General features: G+C 31.2%; 1 protein-coding gene across 9 annotated transcripts in view; it reads left to right on the top strand.

Annotated features, from left to right (window-relative positions):
- The window catches only part of Mipol1 (mirror-image polydactyly 1), a 400,912-nt gene that overhangs the window by 181,880 nt on the left and 194,684 nt on the right, over positions 1-24,348 (top strand). For all 9 annotated transcript variants that reach the window (XM_058584489.1, XM_058584488.1, XM_058584490.1 and 6 more), the window contains one exon: positions 11,159-11,288. In XM_058584489.1, coding sequence (XP_058440472.1) covers positions 11,159-11,288 — 130 coding nt within the window. The remainder of the gene's footprint in view (positions 1-11,158; positions 11,289-24,348) is intronic.

Genomic DNA, 24,348 nt, shown 5'->3' on the forward strand with positions numbered 1-24,348 from the left:
AAATCTTTATTTATAGTTATTTTTTAATTCATAAGGAAAAAGCTGTTCTAGAATATGACCAGTAATTTCAGATGAAAACAGAAAGAACTATCTGTATGAAATAGAAGAGGTAGAAATATTGATAGTTAGAATGTTAATTATATTACTGTCTTAGGCTACAGAATTCTGTGGATGCAAATCAGGATATATTTTGACAAGTATCAGCCAAATAATACTTGAGGATAAAATAGGGTCATTTTGTATTCTCTCTCCCAAGAAAAGTGTTTTGTATTGTTTGTTTTCTGGAAAATTTGTTTGAAATAAAGGTTTAGTGGACAAGACAATCCATTACATACAGCAGTAACCAAAAATTGGAAATATTTTATTAGATATGGCATTTTGGGATTTAACATGATATTTAAGACCATATAAATATCAGATATTTAAGACCATATAAAACTAAATGTATTACAAACAAATACATAAACAACTTTTCAGAAAGTGATCTTAAAACTTTCACTTTGGGTTCTAAAGAGGAAATGATACTGAGAATGTTTAGGTAGCAATTACAATTGAGTTATCTATAGTACATACATATAGAGAGAGAGACATCGATATACATTACTGAGGGGTTTATTTTAAAATTTTGTGTTTCATATTTTTGTTACTATTTTATATAACTTTCTAATTAATCTTTAACAATTTATGTACTGGTGCTGAATATGAATTTACAGCAGCTTTGTAAAGGAAGGTTTGATAGTATATCTCTTAAGATTTTAAATAGTTGATTTTATAATGTAGTCAGCACACTTCTAGGAATTTTCTTCCTTAGATATGCATATTTATAAAATAGATTTGTGTTCAAAGATTTCATTACATTAATGTTTATGTAACGAATACTTGAGGACAGTGTAAAATCCAATATTAGGAACATCTTAGTTGAATAAAATATGGCATGTCCAAATGATAAAAATTTCATGCACAATTTTGTTTCTTTTGAAGAATATTTAACAGTATAGCAGTACATTACTTATTTTCAGTATTCACAGAAACTTAAAACTATGTTAAACTATTTGTCTCCTTTAAATTTTTATATGAGCCTCTACTACTTTTTAATCAGAAAAAGTTACTTACAAAATAATGTAAATTTTTGAAAAATCTACTCCAGTTTTAGAAAAACACAATAATCTAACCTATAAAACAAGTTCTAAAGTAAAAAATTGAATTATGCATTGTGGTGCCTAAAGCAAGCATCAGACTACTTAAAGTAGGTTTTGGATAATTTTTACTGGCATGGAGCCTTTACTGTTTCTTTTTAAATTTCCAATCACCAGTTTACACAAAGAAATAGAAATAATAACTTTAAGACATTAAAAAGCATATAGTACAATGTTTGTGGTTCTGAAATGTCTATGTGGTAATTTAATAAAACACTCATTATGATATATTTAAAGGAATCTATTTAACATTATAATAAATCTCCCCAGAATGGTTACTTTTAAGTATGAAGCTGTAACAGTAACTATTCATACACTCTTATGTCATACATAGATTCTTTCATATATAGGAAAAGGGCAGTCTTTTACAAAACTAGTTTTTGTTTTGGAACATGAATTGTATTCAGTGATTATTTGATATGTTTAAATTCCTAATTACTTGTTCTTCCCTCTCTTTAATTCAGCCTTTTATGTTTATATAACTACCATGAGAATGTTAACAGATTGTTTTATCTGAGAAATATCTTTCAAATATGTTACTTAGAGAATCATGATTCAATGTTTAAACTATAATGTTTTCAAATATATGGTCTCATTCCTACTATATTTTAAAACTAGTTTGAAAAGTATAGAACATGTAGACTTGGATTCTACTAAGAAAATATGTACTCTGCTTTGACTCAATAAACTCATACTTTAGTGTGGTTCAGCTTATTCATATTTACTCATGCCCATATTAGAAAACAATTAGCTTACTAAACAAATTTGAGTATTTGGTGGGGGGTGGGGGTAAGGTTGATCCTCTCTGAATCTTTCTCATTTGACTAAGAATTATAGGATATTTGATAACCATGTTTAAAAATGGAGATATCCAAATATTATTGTAAACACCCAATGATTTGTTTTACCTACAATATAAGTATTTTACTTGGTTGGCTTACATAGTAGCTAATAATATTTGTTAATGTAATTTAACTGCTGTGAACCTTTACTGAACAAATATTGAAATTTATTCAAGCCAAAGAAAGAGAATCTCTAATGACTTTTGTTAAAGCTTCTATTTAATAGTTAAGGAGAAAAGTTTGTATGACATACGAGATGCAATTAACAGTAGATTTTACATTTAATAAAAAGAAAGAAGCATGCGTATTTGCTTTATTCATTCCATCATAATTTGCATTAGAGCTGTGGGTGTTTAATGAGCAAATTCCAACTAAAATGCTATATTGATTTTCTAGTGAACTTTGTAATAGTCATCTACCTTGGAAAAGCTCAGTGTTTACAATTAAGTTTTCTTTACTAAAAATGTTTGAGAGTTGCATATTGATTCTTTAAAAGTACTGAATTCTGAAAAGAATCAGGTTTTTATAATAAAAAATTTTTACACTTAACTTAATGTTGAAAATTAACATACAGTGATACTTTAATTTTTAAAAATTTCTTATTCATAAATCATATGACCAAATTATACATGTGTCATTTATGCAAGTTATCTGGCATTTTTAAATGTAATCTTAGAATACTTAAATGGTACCTTCTTTGAAATATACATATACCTGTTTAGATCTTAAGCAGCATTATATATAAAGAAAAAAACTTTTTTCCTGATGACACAGCACCAAATAAGCCCTTCATATAAAATATTTTTACCCTTAAGTACAAAATATCTTCTTATAAACCCCAAGACATTATCTTTACCCCTTTCATCAGATGCTGTTGTATGTAAAGTGAAACATAACTTGGATTAAATCTGCTTTATGAAGCTCTGATCACATTTTATAGAAATAGTAGGAAACCTGTTGGTATTTAAAATTTGCTAATTATTTATTACTAAAATCTACTAATTTATGTATACCATGATAGAATATTCCAGGTGACATCATATCCATGTTAATTTGTAATGAGATTGTGATTTTTACATTTTATCATCTTACAAATTTTACATATTTATAATTTCATTAAACTTTCCAAAAAATCATGATACTTTGTATAGATTAGTGTCATTATGGTGTGCAGCATAAAATATACAATGGGTTCTGAATTTTTTCTCTTTCAGTTTGTTTATAATTTTTTCATGCCAATGAAAAAGGAGAAACTTTGAACTCAATTTTTTTATATGTGTGGTTCAAAATAATCAAAATCACATTATTTATACATACATACACACATACACACACACACACACACACACACATAGTCACATTGTGAGTCTGTGAGAATCCACTTTATTTTATTTACCTATTTGGCCAAGACTTTTTGTATATTGTCTAATTTAATTTTTCCTAACAATTACCTAGGGTTTGTTTTGTTCTTGGTACCTGGATTGAACTCAAGGGTACTTGACCACTGAGCCACATCCCCAGCCATATTTTGTATTTTATATAGAGACAGAGTCTCACTGAGTTACTTAGCACCTCAGTTTTGCTGAGGCTGGCTTTGAACTGGAGATCCTCCTGCCTCAGTCTCCCAAGCCGCTGGGATTACATTCGTGTGCCACCATGCCCAGTTTACACATTGTTTTATTATATCCATTTTATATACCTGCTCTGCAACTAAAATAATTGAAGAAATTTACAAAACAAGGTGCTGAAATTTAGTATCTTGCTTAGAGTTAAATAAAAATCCATATTCTTCTATACACTGTGCTGCTTTCCATACCAGATTTTTTTTTCCCTTAGCTACTATGATTGTCTTCCCTGGAAGAAGATTGCATAGAATTAGAATGGAAAAGTAGAATTCATTTTTGGGTACTACATTCTGGGCAGAAATGTATTTTAAAACAGCATGATGAATTAATAAGATGGTAGCATACTAATATAGCCACAGGCAGCCAAATAACAGTAATGATGATCCCTTTAAATAAGGAAAGATAGAAGTATGAACATTGTGCCAAGAAGTACTGTTTCTTCCAAAAACTATTCATAAGAATTTCTTGATTAAACTTACCTAAACTGTTGGTTAAAATCATTTGATTTTATATAGGTGAATATTCAGTTATTCCAGTGCAGTTTGTCATATATTTTGTTTATCCATTCATATGCTAATAGAAATTTGAATTATCTCCAGATTTTGATTATTAGCTTGTTATTTGTGTTAGTTTTTTGTATGAACATATGCTTTAATTTCTCTTGGTAAGTACCTATGAGTGGAATAGCTGAATTTTATGGTAGGAATATTTTTAACTCTAAAAAAAGTAATCTGACAAATTATGTTTGTACTATCTTAGATTTTCACCACCAGTATGTGAGAGTTCCGTTGTTCTCCATTCTTTTTTACAGTTGTTATGGTCATTCTGTAAGTTTAGCCATTAAATAAATAGGTAGTTATCTCATTGTAGTTTTAATTTGCATTTCCCTAATGACTAAAAATATTGAGTACCTCTTCATTTGCTTATTTACCATCTGTATATCTTCTTTGGTAATGTGTCTCTTCAAGTCTTTTGCCCATTATTTAATTGGGTTGTACTTTTATTACTGAGTTTGAGAGTTTTAAAAATTATGTTCTGGATGCACAACCTTTATGTATCTGATATTGTAATAAATATCTGATAAAGGAAGCACATCCAAAACATAATTTTTTAAAACTCTCACAAGCCAAATTTTTTCCAGTTTATTGCTTGTCTTTATTTCCTTATCATATTCTTCAGAGGAGCAGAAATTTTTAATGAATTAAATTTTAGTCTAATTTATCACCTTTTAAAAAAATGGATGATTCTTTGTTTTTATAGTGAAGATCTTTGCCTACCTAAAGTCACAGAAGTTGGTTTCGGTTTGTTGTCCTTTCTATTAAAAAATATTTTTTTAACTCATGCATTATACATTACAGTATGTTTCATTATGACTTGTTTGTACATGCCTGAAACACCATAACTTGGTCATTTTAACTCCCTAGTATTTCCCCTTATTTTCCCTTTGCCTTTTTCCTGATCCTCTTTTTCTTTCCTGGTTGTCTTTTCTAGTTTCTTCAGATGTGATATTAGGTGATGATTTGAGATCTTTCTAATGTACATATTTAGTGATATAAAATTCTTTCTAGTCACTGGGCATGGTGGTGCATTCCTATAATCCCGGTAGCTTAGGAGGTTGACATAGAAGGATCACAAGTTCAGAACCAACATCAGTAATTTAGCGAGACCCTAAGCAATTTAGTGAGACTCTGTCTCAAAATTTAAAAAATTTAAAGGGCTGGGCATTTGGCTCTGTGGTTAAGCACCCATGGGTTCAATCCCTGATTTAAAAAAAAAAAAAAGAAAGAAATTCTCTCTAGGCAATACTTTCACTTTCTCACAGATTTTTGTTATGCAGAATTTTCTTTTTTCTTTTTTTCAGTTAAAATACTTCTAATTTCTCATAAGAATTCCTCTTTTCATCCATGGATTAGTTAGAAATATGTTATTTAATATCCAAATATTTGTAGATTTGTTATTATTTTCAATTTTATTTCTACTAATTCCTATATGGTCAGAAATATACTTTGTATGATTTTAGTTCTTTTGAAATTTTTAAGGTTTAATTCATGGTGAAGCATTTTTAAAATATCATTTAACTCTTCCTGGTTGATAATACTGTTCATTTCTTATATTGTTATGGATTTTCTTTTTTTGCAGGGGGTGGGGGTGGTTATTGGGGATTGAACTCCGGGAATCTCAACCACTGAGCCACATCCCCAGCCCTATTTTGTATTTTATTTAGAGACAGAGTCTCAGTGAGTTTCTTAGTGCCTGGCTTTGAATTCGCAATCCTGTCTCAGCCTACTGAGCCTGGGATTACAGCCATGTGCCACTTCGCCTGGTTTGTTGCAGATTTTCTTTCTGCTCTGTTAGAGAGTGTGTTGATGTCTTCAACTGTAATAATAGATTTGTCTTACTCTTTCAGATCAGTCAATTTTTGTTTCATGTGTGTATTCACATTTAGAATTGTCATATCTTTGATGAAACGGTTCTCTTATCAATCATTAATACCACTCTTTATTCCTTGTAATTTTCTTTGCTCTAAATTTATTTTGATATTAATTTAGTCATGCCAGCTTTATTTTTATTTTACATGATTTAACTTCATTTTTTAAAAAAATCTACTTGTATAACATTGTACTTAAAGTGAGTTTCTTATATATACATAATTGATCATCCTTTTAAAATCCAATCTGATAATCTCTCTTTGTCTAGTTGACTGATGTTTGGATTTAGGGCTATCATTTTATTTGCTTTCCTTTTTTCCCCCTATGTTTTCTCTTTCATGTCTTCTTTGGGGTATATTTGACTCTGTTTTAGTATTCCATTTTCAGTTTCTCAATTTGATTTTAATTAGTATATCATTGTATATATATATTTGAGTATTGTAGAAAATATTAAATACAGTCAACTCTCATTACTCATGACTTCCATGAATAATTTGTGAATAAATAACATTTCAGTTTATTTAAAATTACTGTTTTACCATTTCAATTGATAGGTTGAAAACCTATCCAAATAAGGGACTTTACTTTCCTCTGTTTCTCCTCATTTCTTATATATTACATTTGCATACACTGAAAATCCCATGAGCGCTAATGTTTTTTTTCAGCCAGCAAACATTTCAATTATATTGAGACTAGTTTATTATATTTACCTAGATATTTACTATGTCTTTTGTTTACCTTCATTTCTCATGTTCAGAGTTTCCTTTTAGTATCATTTCTTTTCTGCCTGGAGAATGTCCTTTACCAATTATTTTAGGGCAGACCTGCTCATTTCTTTAATTTTCCTTAACTGAGGCTCAATTCCCCCCAACCCCATCCCTGCCATCCGCAGTTTGTGAAGTATTCTTTTTTTATGAAATACACAATTCTAAGTGAATGGTTCTTTAAATACCTTTAAAATGCATTGCCATTTCTCTATTTTGCTATCATAGTTTCTGATGGGAAATCTGTGGTCTTTGGAACTGTTGTCCTATAAATCATGCTAATCATGTTTTTTTTTTTTCCATCTGGCTGCTTTCATCATTTATCCTTTGTCTTTAATTTTTAGCAGTATGATTATTTTTCGTGAGAGTGTGGATTGTTTGTCCTGTTTGGGATTCACTTAGCTGCTTTCTCCTATAGGCTTATATCTTTGACAAACCTGGGAATTGTTCAGCACTTATTTCTTCAGTTTAAAAAATTAATTTTTAGAAAATTTTTACTACTACACTCCTCTCCTTATTTATTTTCAGTCTTTTTATTTTTTTTCTTTTGTGATTCAGATCAGATCATTTCTATTACTTTATCTTCAAGTTCATTGACGTTTTCTGTCTCCCTCCTGCTATTTAGGTCACTAAATAAGTTTTTGATTTTGATTGTTTTATGATTTTTTTAGTCCTAAAATTTTCCATTTGGTTCTTTTTTATTTCTTTGTGTTTTATCTTTAATTTCATGTTATTGATGTCATGGATATTTCATAGTTATTTATTGCCTTTAGAGTATTTACAATGGTCTGCCTATTTATTGCATTTTTAGAAATGGAATAAAGTCTTTGTCAGATAATTCTAATTTCTTTGTCATTTTGATATCAGCAAAATGACATTTTGGTGTCTTTTCTTATACAAGTTGAGATTTTGTGGGGTTTTTTGTTGTTTGGTTTTGGTTTTGTATTTCAAATACTTTTTTATTCTATCCTAGACACTATGAATATTATCTAGGTCTTATTTATATCCTGTTGATGTTTTAGCATAGGATTGATGTAGTTAGATTCAGGCCTCTTGCCTCTGTGAGCTGTAGTTAGTTCCAAAGTCAGTTCCAATTTGTCCTTTGTGTTCTTGGCCAGGGTTTCCTCTAGAACCTGGGGCTTCTGTTCACTATTTTACTTCTCTGATTGTTTGATATTCTGATAAGGATCATGCATGTGTAGGGCAGGTTCTTATGCAGCTCTTATAGTGTTGCTTTCCTCAGATACTTTCTTCCCATTCTCTCCTTTAATTTCTGGATTTTTGAGGCTCCACATTTTTTATCATCTGGCATTAACCTCTAACTTTGTGATTGCTTCACAGTGGCAGTAGAAGAGAGAGAAATACCAATTGTTATCCTCCCCGGAGTCCACTAAATGGAGAGGAAAGTTAGGTTCTTTTCCTTTGGCTCCCATATAGCGCTTTTTCTGTTGCTGATGCCTCCCAGTGAGATTGCCTAAGGGCTGAAGCATTCAGAATTGGAGAATACAAAAGTAAAAAGCAACAGATTGTCCCAGTTTTTCTGAGTTCTTGGACTTTTCCTCCAGCCAAAACTAGAGTTTTCCTGAAATTTTTGTGTACCACAGTGCTCTCTCATGAGTTTGAAACTACATTCAGTTCAGATTAGGGGATACTAGAGAAAAATCATGGTTATTTCAGTGTGGTTGGAATTCTAATATTCTTTCTTGGTCAAATAACTGTGCCATGTACTCTGTTAAGATTTTATAGTTATGTACATTTGGAGAGAAAGTTAAGCATATGTTTACTGCATGTTGTGTAGAACTACAGCTGGATTTTAGATCTAGTTCCTTACGTATCAGGTGAATTCTTTGTTTGTTTGTTTCGGCCTTGGAATCCCTATGGAAGTAGTGAGGAATAGATTGTTTAATCCCAGAATTTTATGACAATTATTGAGGAGTGGCTTAGTAGTTCAGCTGTTTTGATTTTTCCCCCCTCTCTAAATTTCAGTACTTTCTGAACACAGGATTTATTGTCATACTCTTTTGATTTGAATTGAACCCATTTTCTTTTTCTTTTTTTCATTTCTATTGCCATTGCCTTAGTTCAGGATTTCTTTATTTCTCACCTGGACTGGTACAGTAAATATTAGATTAAGGCATATGTACATTCCAACCTGCTACTTTCCTCCTACCCCCACATTTATATGTACAAGCAGTATTCTAATCTCTGGAAGTTTGCTTCTAAAACACAGATCTGATCAGACTGTTCTTATTCTGGAAGTCCTTTATAGTATATATAGTATCCAAATTCTATGTTGGTATGTATATTTATTTCCGAGTAATTTAAAGTTCCAGGGAAAGGATCATTTATGGGAGTTGCTGAAGTGAATTCTTATTTAGATAACCACTGTAGCCCCTTTATTTCCACCCTTGCCCAATTATTTCTCATCTAGAAGTCAGAATATTCCCATTCAGCCATAAATGTGATGTTCTCATTTCCTTGTTCAGAACCATATAATAACTACTTTCATGCTTAGATGATATCTACAATCTTTACTGCAGCTTTTGAGGCCCAGTATGATCTCCCAGAACTGTCACTTCCACTTCTTGTGCTTCAGCCAAAAATTCCAAGGCCTTGCATAGTTAATTCTCTTTCCTAGTCCACTTTCTTATCTACTTACATATAGAGAGAAAGGGAGAAGAACACCTTCTTATGTGTGTGTGAATATGTGAGTATAAATGGACATATACTTTTTTTATTTGAATGTGCTGAAATATCACTTATTTAAAGAAGTCTTTCAAAAATAATCTGCTCTGTACCCTATCTACCAAATCACTCAGTTCTTTCCTGAAGCCTTATTTACCAAAGCCTTTACTACTGCCTGTTCTATCTACTTATGTATCTAACTTTCTGTCTATTTTTTTCTGTTTTCTGTCTCCCTGAAATAAAATGTGGAAGTGATAAAGACTTATTAAATGGCTACTATATTCATTGCCCTTAAAACTAAATGGATGACTGACACAGAAGTTTGATAAACATTTGATGAATGAATGTATTTACTTCTCTTCCTTTAGACTCAGCCCCTGGAAAGTGGGTTTTGACTTTTGCTTTGACATTATGTATTACATTTTACACTTGTGTTCTTTCATAATCTACCATGAAAAAGATATAATTGATTTATTCTCAGGATTTTTACCACTTAAAATTTAAATAGTATAACTATTTTGATCAACTGTGTATTAATCTATAAGAAGTCTTGAGTATGAATCCAGTGTTTTATATAATAAAAGAACATGTCAAGCAATTTTTCCAAGCTTATTTTGTGGTTTAACAATATATATAAAATTTGGTTTGGTAATCCAAGTATTTGAGACCCTCTTTGTGTAACATTACAGTGGTATTTTTGAAATTATGTAAAGTCTGAAGTATATCAACAATAGAAATTATGCTTCAGAAATAACAATTTCAGATAACATCGAAGCTCTCCATAAAGAGCTATACAAATCTAAGAGACTCTATTTATTTTGTTACCTATGTCGTACCCCTTGCTCTGTGAAGATAAGTTGTACCAAACCAGTATAACTCTGCCCCTTTTTGTTCTTCCTTGATTTATTTCTTTTCTTTTTCTTGTACCTTCCCACTGAGATAGCTCCTCCTTTAAATTTGGATAATGCTCATTTTTTTTCTAGCTCACTATGCAAAAATAGTAGGTAGAATTGTTTTATTTTGCAACTTGCTATTTTGCCAACATTTTGATTTTGAGGTTGGCCATCTATCCATAGTTACTTTATTTTAAATAATGGGTAGTGTTCCATTCTGAATTTATAGTGATTTATTTATTCCCACTCATGTTGACAGATATTTGGTTTATTTCTGTGTCTTTCTTACTATAAACAATGCTGCAGTATTTTTTTACACGTTTTCTTTTGCAAAAAATTCTCCAGACTATATTCCAAAACACGGGTATTTTCTAGATTACACAGTGAGCTCAACTTTAATAACTATTGCCCAATTGCTCTTAATACAGTTGTAGAAATATATATATGCATTCATACAGTGTACATGAGGATTTTCTTTGTTTCAGAAGGTCACAACATTTATTCTTGGACCATTTAATGTTTGCTTCTTTGTTGGGTGTGAAATGGTATCACAGTTTGGCAATAGCTATTAAAAGTAACATTTTCTCATATGATTAGTTGATGCTAACTTGATTTCATAACCTAAATGTTCCTTAAAATGATGGAATTATATATTTTATTTTTGGTAGATGTAACCTTTTTCCTTTGTTTTCTCTGATTGATTGTGAGTAATCTATTTTGGTAGCTCTGGTTGAAGAAGTGTATTTTGCACAGAGGGAACGAGATGAAGCTGTTATGACTAGGCTGAAATTAGCCATTGAGGAGAGAGATGAAGCAATCACACGAGCCAAGGATTTGGAAATATCTCTAAAAGCGTATGTATACATTTAAAATCATATATGATATTAGGAACATTTATAAAATGTGTGTATTATGTGGTGATTACCTGTTCAATTTATTGCTGATAATTATTGTTACATTAAAATATTGCATGTCCCCACAATCTTTTCTAAAATCTTTGGCATGCTAGATTTGCCTGCCAGGGTGAGAGGTTTTTTTTTTTTTAATTGAAGTATATATTACTCTCAATACAGTCACTTTACTACTTCTTAGTTCTCTTGTCAATGACCTTACCCTGCTTTCCTATTTGACTCCTTATTTTTTTCTCATTATCTCTTATTATCACTTTCTTGATAATATTATTTCTTAATATTATTTTATTTAGCTGCATCTTTCACTGCTCTGTGCTTAATATACCTATTCCTTTACTCCATTACTTTTTACCTTTGTTATTTTAGCTGTGACTTTTAAACTTTAGTGATACTTGGAATAGGGTAGAGCCTAAGGGTTTATAATTTTTACAACCCAGGTGAAGTAAGTAGGTAAATAATGGATGACACTTAGAAAAATAATATCCTAGAATAAGTACTTCTCAAATTTTATTGTACAATCTGATATCTTGGAGGATCGTACTAGAGTGCACATTCTGATTCACACAGTCTGGGATGGGACTTGAGATATTACCAGATGGTACAAATGATGCTAGTCTAAGGAAAGTGCTTCTAGAAATATGTTACCTGTAAAGTTAGATAGAATACAGTAATCTAATATTTAATGATGATCAAGGAATACACCTATGTCATGTTTATTTTGTCCATTATTATACTAGTCTCAGGAAGATCAGTAAAGTGCTAATTTAAACATGGCACATTAGGGAGACAAAAATTAACAATGAAAATGTTCACAGGTTGTGGTTAGTAATTTTTTTTTGCCTTTTTTTTTGATTAATGACTTCATTTTTTTTAAGATTGATAGAGACTCTTCATAAACATTAAATTCATTGAAAAATCCAAACAAAAGTTACTTAAATTTCACACTTTCTGCTCCCAAATAACCATCTTTTGAAATTTTTAAATTTTACTTTTTAATTGGCACATAATAATTACACATATTTATGGAATACAATATGATATTTCAACACATATACAGAATGCACCAATCAAATCAAGATAATTAGCATTTCCACCTCCTTATCATTTCTTTTCGTTTGGAGCTTTCAAACTCCTCTCTTCTAGTTCTTCACAGAGTATATAATATGTTATGGTGAACTATAATCACCCTATTATGCTGTACAACACTATAATTATTTTCTTCTTTCTAACAGTATTTTGGTACTATTATCCGAACTCCCTCTATCCAGCATTCCCACTACATAATCAGTATTCCACTCCTTCTTTGAGATCAACATTTTAGCTTTCACATTTGAGTAAGAGTATGTAGTATGTGTCTTTTAGTACCTGACTTAACTTAATGTTCTCCAGTTCCATCCATTTTGCCACAAATGATGGTGGCATTCCTTTCTTTTTTCTTTCTTCCTTTCCTCCTCAACTTTCTTTTCCTTTTCTCACTTCTCCTTTTCTTTCCCTTCCCTCTATCCCTCCCTTTCTTCCTCCTTTTCCATATCTCTTTCTCTGCTAGAGTTTGCATCTTGAATGTCTCCCAAAGACCCATATGCTAAAGGCTAACCTGTGGTACTATTAGGAGATGGTGGAACTTTTAATGTGGGCCTTATGTAGTAAGTTAGGTCACTGTGGAGGGACCCTTGAAAGGGATATAGGGACCCAGCCCTTCTTCTGTCTTTGCTCCCAGCCACCGTAAGTTGAACAGATTCTTCCATCTCTTCCTCCCCACCATGAAGTATTGTCTACAGACCCAAAGACAGTAGGGTCAAGTGGCCATAAACTGAAACCTTGAGCCAAGATCACCCTTTATAAGTTGAGTCACAGATATTTGGTCATGGTAACAGGAAGCTGACTAATACAAGCTGGATGATATACCATTGTATAAAAAGACCACATTATCCATTCATCTGCTCATGGACACTTTGGTTAATTCCATATTTTTGCTATTGTGAAAAATTCAGCAGTAAGCATGGGAACGCAGGTTTCTTTTGGTATGTTGATTTCATTCACTACATGCTGTTTTATTTGAGAGCCAATGTAGTGTACAGGTTAAGAGGATAGATTCTGGACCCATAATCTGTCTTTGCATTTTGGCTTTGGTGCTTCCTAGCTGTATACAAATTACTCAGAATCAATGGGACTCAGTTGTTGTTGTTTTTTTAATCTAAATGAATAAAATAAGGCCCAACTTACACAAGTTCTTCTGAGGACTGTATGACTTAGTAAATATCTAAAAGTACCTGGCTCATTTCAAGGGCTGTGTACTTGAATATAAGAATTGAATATAAGAATAATAGTCAAAGAGAACCTGAAGAAAACTGAATTATAGAATGTGTTCTCTCAATAAGAAACATTAATCCCTTTAAAAAATTCTAGTTTTAGGAAAGGAGACTGAAAAATATTAAAATATTAAGACATCAAAATTTTTGTGTGCAATATGTCAAATTTAAACAGTATTATTTAACTCTCAGATATGAAATAAAGAATTGCATTTTTAAACTCTCCCCCTTTTTCTCTTTATTAATATTTTAAAAAAATGTTTGTAAAAGTTGTATTTAATTTTACAGTTAAAGGGTCCCTTGTTTAATTGTAATTTTGTATTTAAGAGGATTGAATAATCATTACTGAAACTTTGATCATAGATGGCATTTAAAAATATATATTTATTTTTTAGTTGTAGTTGGACACAATACCTCTATTTTATTTATTTATTTTATGTGGTGCTGGTGATCGAACCAGGGCCTCACATGTGCAAGGCAAGTGCTCTACTTCTAAGCCACAACCCCAGCCCATATATGGCATTTTTATACCTGGGGAACCCCTGGGTTACTGAATTTCATTTTCAGTTTGTTTTTTTGAGAGAGAGAGAAAATTTTTTTTAATATTTATTTTTTTTAGTTTTCGGTGGACACAACGTCTTTATTTTATTTTTATGTGGTGCTGAGGATCAAACCCAGCGCCCCGCGCATTCCAGGTGAGCACGTTACGGGTTGAGCCACATCCCCAGCCCTCAAATATTTTTTTCCTTTGCATTTCACTCTGTTATTTTAACATCTTCTCTGTGAACTTTATGGAATGCTTGGCCTTTTTGTATTCCTCTGAAATGCAAACCACTAGTAAGAAAATTTCTTCATTTCCTTATGTGTTAGTCTATGTTGCTATAATAGAATAACTAAGAATGAGTAATTTATAATGAACAGAAATTTTTTGTCTTTGAATTCTGGAGGCAAGTAAGTCCAAAATCAATGAGAGCATCTGTCAAGGGCCTCCTCCATGAGCCATTTCAGAGTGGTAGGTAGAAGGACAAGCAGAGACAAAAGGGAGCTGAGCTCCCCATTGTAGAATTGAATTTTTTGATTGTATGTAATGAGCATGGAGCCTTGGTGGCCTAATCACTTCCACAAAGACCTACCTCTTAAACTATATTAGTGCCAATTCAAATTCAGTATGAGTTTTGGAGAGGACAGAAATTCATTCAGCACCTTTATTTTTATTTTTATTTTTAATGTAATCTTGTCTCTTGCTTGGTATGTTTTGTGTTGTATTTGTGGTGTATATGTAAATGAAATATTATTGTGTCTTGCTTATGCTTAAAATAAGCAGTATCAAGAATTGTGTTTTGTTCTGATATGGAACAGTTGGATTTTCCTTGATAAATCCTCTGAGTTGCAGTTTCTGGACTAGGTATTGTTCTCTTGCTACAGTTCTGTTTTATCCTTGGGCAGTTGGGGTGTGGATGGAAGTTTAAAAGAACTTCCTGGATTTGTATGCCCCTTTTGTTAGAGGTTAAGCATTCTACATAGGGATTTTGGTGTTCATTGAGGGTTCATGCTCTTTGTTCTTGTGTATATCTTGAATACTTTGGGGCTTTTATTTATTTCACCATTGTAGTAAAAAATGGCCAATTCTGATGCTACTTGTTTTTTCTATATAGATTCTTCATTAATACAGTCTTTATTTTCTGTTCTTGGGATTATATGTGTACAGACTTTCATATGCCATTTTACTTGGACTTCTAATTTTTGAATAAACTTTGAATTTTAGAATCATTTTTTATTTTCAGAAAAGTTACCAGGATAGAAAAGTTACCTCATTTAGTTTACCTTATGGTAAATATCTTATATTACTATAATACATTTGTCATGGATTAGAATTCAACATTACTATATAATCATTAACTAAATTCCATAGTTTTTTTTTTTAGATTACACTAATTTTTCCTAAAGTCCTTTTTTATGGTTTGTTTTATGTTTATGTTTTTATTACATTTAATTGTTATATTTCCTTAGCCTGCCCTGTTGTGTGATATTTTCTTACATTTTTCTTGTTTTTGATGGCCTTGATAGTTTAGTCATGTATTTTTCAAAATCTCTCTTAATTTAAGCTTTTCTACAGTTTTTCTCATGGTTAGACTGAGTTTATTAGTTTTGAGGATGAAGATCACAGAAGTGAATGCCATTCTCATTATATCATTTCAAGGTTATAGTCTATTAACATGACTTACTACCAAAAATATAAACTTTGACCACTTGGCCCGAGGCAGGCTATGCTAGGTTTCTTTACTGCAAAGTTACTTCCTTTCCCATTTTCATACTCTACTTTTTGGAAGCATAATGTTAAGTATAGCCCATACTCAAGAATGAGGACAAGAGGTTGTTGAGTTTTACTTCTGCATAGTTTGAATCTAGAATGTCCCCCCAAAACTCAGGTTTTAATGGCTGTTCTGCACATTGACACTGTTGGAAAGTGGTAAAACCTCCAATAAGTGAAGCCTAGTGGAAGGTCTTCATGTCTTTGAGGATTGTGCCTTAAAGAGGATAGTGGAACTCTGGCCCCTTCCTCTTTCTCTCAGTTGTTCCCTGCCATGAGGTGAACAATTTTTCTCCACACCACACTTTCTCCAAGATATACTTTCTTACCATAAGCCCAAAGTAATAGGGCCAACTGATCATGGATTCATACCTCCAAAATTCATATCGCTAAAATAAACTTATTCTCTTTATAAATTGGTTATCTCAAGTATTTGTTTTAGTAGTAGAAAGCTTATTAGCATAACCTCCTTCAGGAGAGAAATCTACATAAATTATTTATAATTCTTCAATAAAGGAATTGTCTCCCTATTTATTCACCCACTTATATCAGTATAGACTCATGGATGGTCATTTAATATTTTGTATTATAATCTAATACTATATTATTGATTCTCTTATTTGGGTTGTTCTATTTTTGACCATTGGAAGCTATTCAGATTAGCTCCTATATCCCTTTCATATGTCCCCATTCTTTTAATTTTTTAACACTTTATTTTTTAAATTTATTTTATATTTTTATTTGCTCTAATTAGTTATATATGACAGTAGATATAAAGTTACATGGGTTGTATAATCATATGTGCACATAGGGTAATAATACCTGATTGGTTACTTTCTAGCATTTGTAAGATGTTGTAGGGTCACCTTTTTTTAGGAACATATAAGGCCCCACTCCTAGAATTAGCCATTTCTCCACTTAGCTCTAGTTATATTTATTGGAAACATCGGAAACCAAGATCTGGATGCCAGGTGTGTCCATAGTTGTTGGAGTATGACTACTTTTTAGTCCCTGTCAACAAAGTAGGAAAGGTATCTGTATATGCTGGTTTACACGTAAATATCTCTATTTATGAACCTGTCTGTATCTATATTAAGCTAAACATAAATTCATACTGATGCATCCTTAATTCTAATCCAGTATGACACAGTTCATTCTGGCCTTCTCCTCTTGTTCATCTATAGTTTCCATCTCTCAACAGTGAGAAACTTGGCTCCCACCAAACATTATCCAATTTATTTATTCAACTCCAGCATATATTATACTTCTTTCTAGATCATAAACCCCTATCCCCATGAAAGATAGCTTTACTAATGAGACTGTACTACTTTCAGTTTCTTTAGTCTTACAGTTTATTGACTTAGGTTGCCTTCTTCCTCAACCCTGACTTATTTTTTTTAACTTTATTTATTTTAATTGTAGTTGGACACAATACCTTGATTTTATTTATTTATTTTTATGTGGTGCTGAGGATCAAACCTAGCACCTCTAACATGCTAGGCGAGCCTTGTACTGCTGAGCCGCAACCCCACCCCCAACCCCCACTTCTTTAAGTAAGATTATGCCATCTGTTTGTAATGTTTTTAGGCTTTTTTTTTTTTATCATAGTCTGTGTGATATGTTAGGATTCTTTGTCCTTCTGATTGATTCTTTTTATATGCATATATTAAGGTTTACTCTGTGCTCTATAAAGTTTTGTGAGTTTTGATAGATGCATGGTGTCAAGGATGCAGAGTAATTCTCCCACTTAAATATCCTCAATGCTTTCTCTATTCAAATCTGTGGTTACTACTGCCTCCCTCCCCAACCTCCCTCCTTACCTGTTACCTGCCCCAATAGTTTTTCCTTTTCTAGAATGCCATATGATTGAAATTATAAAATATGTATAACCTTTTTAGTCTGGCTTATTTCCCTCAGCAAAGTGTTGACCCATGAATTAATAATATGTTCTTTTTGTTGTTGTTGTTGTATAATATTCCATTGTGTAGGTGTATCACAATTGACTTATCTGTTCACCTATGTAAATGATATCCTGGTTGCCTCAAGTTTGGGTAATTTTGAATAAAGTTGCTATAAGCATTTGCATACAGGTTTCTGTCTGGATGTAACATTTTCAAATCAATTGAGTAAACCTAGTAGCACAATTGCAAGGTCATATTTTAAATATATGTTAAAATTGTAAGAAACTGTTGAACTCTTTTGCAGAGAAAAATAAACCATTTTTCATTCCCACAAGCAATGAATCAGAGTTCCTATTGACCTACATCCTTGCCAAGATTTGGAATTGTTGTTTTTGTTCTGTTTCTTGCTTTGAATGTTAGCCTTAGAGTCTATAGGTTTGTATAGGTTTCTCAGTATTTTAGTTTGCATTTTCCTTATAACAAATTAATATATCTTCTTTGGTTAAATGTCTATTAAGATATTTGCTTCCATTAAAATTTTTTTTTTAGTTGTAGATGGACACAATATCTTTATTTTTATTTTTTTATGTAGTGCTGAGGATCAAACCTAGGGCCTCACACGTGCAAGGCAAGCACTTTACCACTGAGCCACAACCCCAGCCCCCAATTTTTAAATTGTGTTTTTTCTCATCATTTAAACAGTTATTTATACTGTATATAAGTCCTTTAACAGATATGTGGTTTGCAAATATTTTCTTCCAGTCCACAATTTAGTTTTTTAATCTCTGAACAGTACTTTTGGTAAAACACAACTTTTAAATTTTAATAAGACCTGCCTGTCTTATTATTTGGTTTTTACTTTCATTCATGGATTCTGTTTTTGATATTGCCTGTAAAACTCATTGCCAAATGGAAAGTCACACAGATTTTCTCCTGTATTGTTGCTTCTAGAAGTTTTTTGTGTTTTACATGTAGGGCAGTGATTCATTTATGGATAATTTTTATGGAACGTGTGAAGTACGTTTGGAAGGTGTAAAGTACATATCCAGATCCTTTTTTTCCTCCCTATTATTTATGGAAATTCATTTATTCTGCTACCATTTGTTGAAAAGGCTGCCATTTCTCCATTAAATTCTTAGACTTTTGTCAAAAGTAAATTGGCCTTTTGTGGTCGTTTTGTGGACATGATATTCAGTTCCATTGTTATATGTCTATGTCTATCCCTTTATCAATATTATGCAGTCTTGATTATTGAATCTTTATATTATATTTTGGAATCAGATGTCCTTAAATTTTGTTCTTTTATTACAGAATTCTTTGGGCTATTCTAGTACCTTTGCCTTTCCTTATAAATTTTAGAATCAATTTGTTCATAATTTCAGAGGTCCTTTCTGGAATCAGATGGTTTTACACACACCTTTCAAAGTGAATGCTTTATAAAACTTTTCAGTTGTGTACCTATTGAAATCTAAGACACATGGAAATTATCAACATTAGAGGAAATGGGGTTTATTGCTCTGATTTGATCATTACCTTTTGTGTGCATGTATAAAATTATCATACTATACACCACCCATCAATATGTACAAATATTATGTCTAAGTAAAAAAATTAAACTTTAGATATCTTTTTTAGAAGAGTACTATTATGTTGTTTATCAACTGCTAAATAGTATTGTTATAGTATAGGTACGTCCATAGATTTTGTTAGATTGATCACCCATTTTGTTCATGAAATTTGTTTCTGAATAGATTTTATTTTTTGCTTCTTACAAAATCAAATTCACTCCCCAAATATAACAAATCTATTTTTCATAAAGCATCATGACTCTTTTGAGGTAGATGATATTCATGTTTTATAGACAAAAAAACTTTAAGCTACTTGGCCAATGACTCAAAGTCAATCAAGCCACATTATTGGAATTATCTACCTCAGATTTATCCAGGCAACTCAAACTTAGCATATCCAAAATGAAACTTATTAATTCATTCTTAAAACCTGATCCTTCTCCTTAATCCCTTATCCTGATCAGTGACACAACCATCTGCCTACATATCCAAGCCAAAACTTCTCAGAATCCCTATTAAATTGATCTCTTAATTTTGTTTATTCTCTTTAGCCAAAATATATCTAAATAGAGCCTGTCCTTTCCTCATTTTTTCTTCCATTGTATATATTTTAATTTGTACATTTATTTGTTATACTTTTTATTACAGTATATTGAAATTAGCATTCCTTTAGGCAGAGCCTTTTTCATTTCTCTGTGTAGCATTAGTGTTACAGAGGAATGGGAATGGGAAAAAGGAAAACAAACCTAAGCCTTTTCTTTAAATTAATTAATCCAATTAATAAATATTTATGGAACATATACTATGTCAAGTATAGTTCTAGTTACTGGGGACACATTATTATGGTACCAATTTAGTTAGGAATATCATCTAAATAGTTACACTGATACTTAAAACAGTACTAACTGATAAACAGAATCATTGGTTTCTAGAAAGTTTATAAGAAGGGCTTCTACTGTATCATAGTCTGGGGGTACAGATCGGTGGGCTTCAGCATACAGACTATACAAAAACAGAATAATATGTCAGCCTTGTGTCAGATGTTAGTATAGAAGTTTCTTTCTCCTCAGCTATCTTTGATTCTGAACCTTCAAGAGTGCATTTTAGACTAAACTTTTAAAAATATGCATCAAATTCATAACCAGACTTTGCTTAGCTGTGAAACATATTTAGAGGCATTGAGTATAGGATGAAATTGTACGATTTATTTTTTACCTTTTTTTAATGCCCTATTTCCTGCTTTCTATAATCTTCAAGTTTCCTCCATCTTTTGTCTGATCTCCTTTGCCACTTCTGACTTTCTTTTTATCTCTGTATTGTAGTGTCAACCTAATCTTATTCTGACACTTTTCTACTTTCCTTTACCTCTTCAATTACCAGTGTTTTTTTTTTTCTTCCTTTGCTTTTTTGGTTTTCATCCAAAAGTAGGAAAAAAGTTAAAAGGATTCAAGTTAAAATGATTTATGTATACTACTAATATACATGTTTTCATACGTACACTCAAACTTTTGAGTTGATAACTTTTTTTAGTCTCTTTGTTATTGTTAGTTTTTCTTAAATATATCACATGTAATGCTGTAAAAAAATGAGAATAAAAGCAAACAACTCAAAATTTTCTGGTTAGCTGATCACTAGTTCTTTTTCACTTGAAGTCAATATTATGCTTTTCACATTGAAAACAGTGAATGTAGCTTCAGAAAGGAAAAAGATGATATTGACTGATTTAGAAATAAATCAAGAAATGTGACATTTCATGGAAAGTTCCTTTTTACTTAGAGTGCAAGGTTGTCAATTAGAATTTGCATGATATAGGAAATCAATTGAAACTTGAGCCCATGGACATTTACTTCAGCAAATTCTTACCAGTTATCATGACTGTCAAGTTAGACTGAGGTAGGCATAATTTAGAGTTTACAAAAGGTTGAGATTATTTTGTCTAATTGTAAAGCTCGTATTAATGAAATGTAATTTATAGTTGGTCAGCTATATTTTGTGTAACACCGTCTATTAATTTTAAGTCTTTACTAAACCAATAAATTGTTATATGCTGTACATGTACCAGTAAACCCTGGTTGCCCAGAGTTATTTTTACGGAAAATTGAAGGCTTATATAGCTGTTCCAAATTTTCTCTTTTATGAAAAGGTAGGTAGGTTGTCTAACGTTTGTGTTGTTTTAAGTAATATAGTAAGTGGTATAGTTATTGTAGGCCTGGATTAAATTTTCTGAAAATTACTTTTGTTAATTCTTAATCTTTAACTAGATGTTGAATGAACCAGCTTAGAAAATTATGCCAAGTATACTGAATCAGCACTTACTGTACTAACATCAAAGATCTGGTCTTATTTTACAATAATCTATCAAGGTTGGGCAAACTAAGAACCTATGATACAAATGCATCCCACCTCCTGATTTTGTAAATAAAATTTTATTAAAACCAAACCACACTCATTCACATATATGTTATTTATAGTTGGTTTTACACTACAAAGTTTAGTAGCTATGACAGTAAACATAGACAAAACCTACATTATTTATATTATCTGGCCCTTTATAGAATGTTCACTGATCCCTACTCCATGTGATCTAATAGATTAAATTATAATATAATCAATTTTTGATATCTCTGACAGATACTCCATGAGACTTACAAAACACAAATAGAGAAATATAAGTTATGTGTGTCTATGCAAATTTCCAAGTCACCAATTAACCTTCTTTAATTTTTTTGGTAAAGTTCTATTTTTCTATTGATGGCCATGTATCAGTACACTAATCAATTAGACAAAATAATAATAAAATAAGATAGAGATCCAAATGCTAAATGGTTGACTTTTGTCAATCATGCTCAATCAGATCTAGACTTCATCAAAAATAGTTCCAGTTCAATTATCAGCAGATGATAAGTCATTATATATTATGTATTTTCAGAGTAATTTACACAAATTATTCAAAGTCTGAATGCCAAATTCATATGCCTGGGATCTAGTATAGTTCTCAGAGAAAATTTGACTTCGATTTAGAAAATTATTAGGTGATTTTAATATTAGAATAAATACTAATATTAAAATATTGCTCATTCCTATTGGTGTTAATTTTAAACATTTGAACTCTTCATCTGCCTCTCATTAAAGAATATTTTTTCACATTACAATGTCTAAAGATAACTTACAAGTATTATGTAGAAATTCCATAGTTTTTATTGTATTGATTATCTGGTAGGTACAAATTATGTAACCTGTTTATATTGTTACTTTCTTCCTGTAATATAACTTTTTTACACTGAAAATGGAGACTTATTACTTTCGTTACTATTTTTTTTTTTTTTGATAACTATTCCTAGGAGTCTACAAATCTGAGGTTTATCACATTAAAGTATCAAGTTTAATAGAAGTAATTTTTATGACATTTTTAAACACGTGAATTGGATTTTATTTGGAAACTGCCATAATCAGTTCTTCATCTGATTTCATTTTTAAAAGCATAATATTAAAATGATATTTCCCATGACATTTGACTTTCTTTTTTTTTAAAATCTAGACTTCCTTCTTCTTTTGTTATTTTTTATTTTTAATTGTAGATGGATACAGTACCTTTATTTTGTTTATTTATGTGGTGCTGGGGATTGAACCCAGTGCCTCACACATGCTAGGCAAGCACTCTGCCACTGAGCTACAGCCTCAGCCCACGACATTTGACTTTCTTAAAAATCATATTTAGCCATCCAATAGCTAATGGTTAAATGCTACTGATAGTCCCCAAATACTTGTACTGTGACCATAAATAAATGTAAGGGTTTTATTATCATACTTTTCTGCTTTTTCTGTTGAGTAAAGAAAAGAAATACTTATCTTCACAATTCTTATAGAACAAGCTTTGTTAAGTAGCATCATTGAAAACTCGATTTATTTTGAAGGAAAAAGTGATAAAAGACAAGAGTATTTGCTCTTCCTGAAATGTGAATTCAAGCAGGTTTTAGTAGTTTGAAATGCATTGTTATGTATAATTCAAAATTACTATGCCTTCCTGTTATACACTATTTGAATATACAGAGATAGCTTTTTATATGTCACTTTTTAATATGTTTATATATTTTTTCTGTTAAGATGCTGTGTTTTAAAATTACTACCTTGAATCTGAGTGCAGTGATTTCATCCATTTGTGGAGTTTGAACAACTTTGTGACATATTTATCAAATAATTTTATTTTAATTTTTCCTAATGTAGTATTGATTGAGATCCAAATGTTAAGTGGTTAACTGTGCTCACTTATGCACTGCCTGTGAGACTTAGCACACTAGACTCACCAAAAGCAGTTCAAATTAATTTACCAGCAATGAAAAATTATATCATGTACTTTTAGGTGCAGTCATTCTAACTATTTAAACTTTGAATTCTAAATTCATGTGCCCAGGATCCTGTGTAGTTAATATTAAATCATAGGGATACAGTTTTGGGGAGGGGGTTAATCTTGAGAAAACAGGAACTTGATTATCTAAACTTTTTATTGTAATTTTTAAATAATTGAGATTGTTTCTAGAATCTGTATCATTTCACTAATATCCATTGCAGGTTCTCCTTTAATTTGCCCAATTTAATAATTACCTAAATTATATTTTAGAAATTTTCTAATGTGTGTCACTTAGAATTTGTTACTTTCAGACATTCCTTCAGTCCATCAACATTTATGTTGTTCTATAAACATCATGCCTCTTTTGAGACAGTGTATTTATGAGGGGATCCAGTTTATTTTCTTTGTCTTTAAATTGAATGATTCCTTAAAAAAAGAGAGAATAGCAATGTTAAAATGTGGCCCAATTTTGGTCAGCATGTCTATATAGTGTATTTGTCTTAACAAATAGATAGCAGCAAGAGATTTTCAGGTCAAAGTTAGTGTAATTATTTGTCACTGTTTTT

Source organism: Marmota monax, unplaced genomic scaffold (assembly GCF_021218885.2).
Source record: "Marmota monax isolate L192 unplaced genomic scaffold, Marmota_monax_Labrador192_F-V1.1 WCK01_AAM20220418_F8-fsc00001, whole genome shotgun sequence".
NCBI classification, from domain to species: domain Eukaryota; kingdom Metazoa; phylum Chordata; class Mammalia; order Rodentia; family Sciuridae; genus Marmota; species Marmota monax.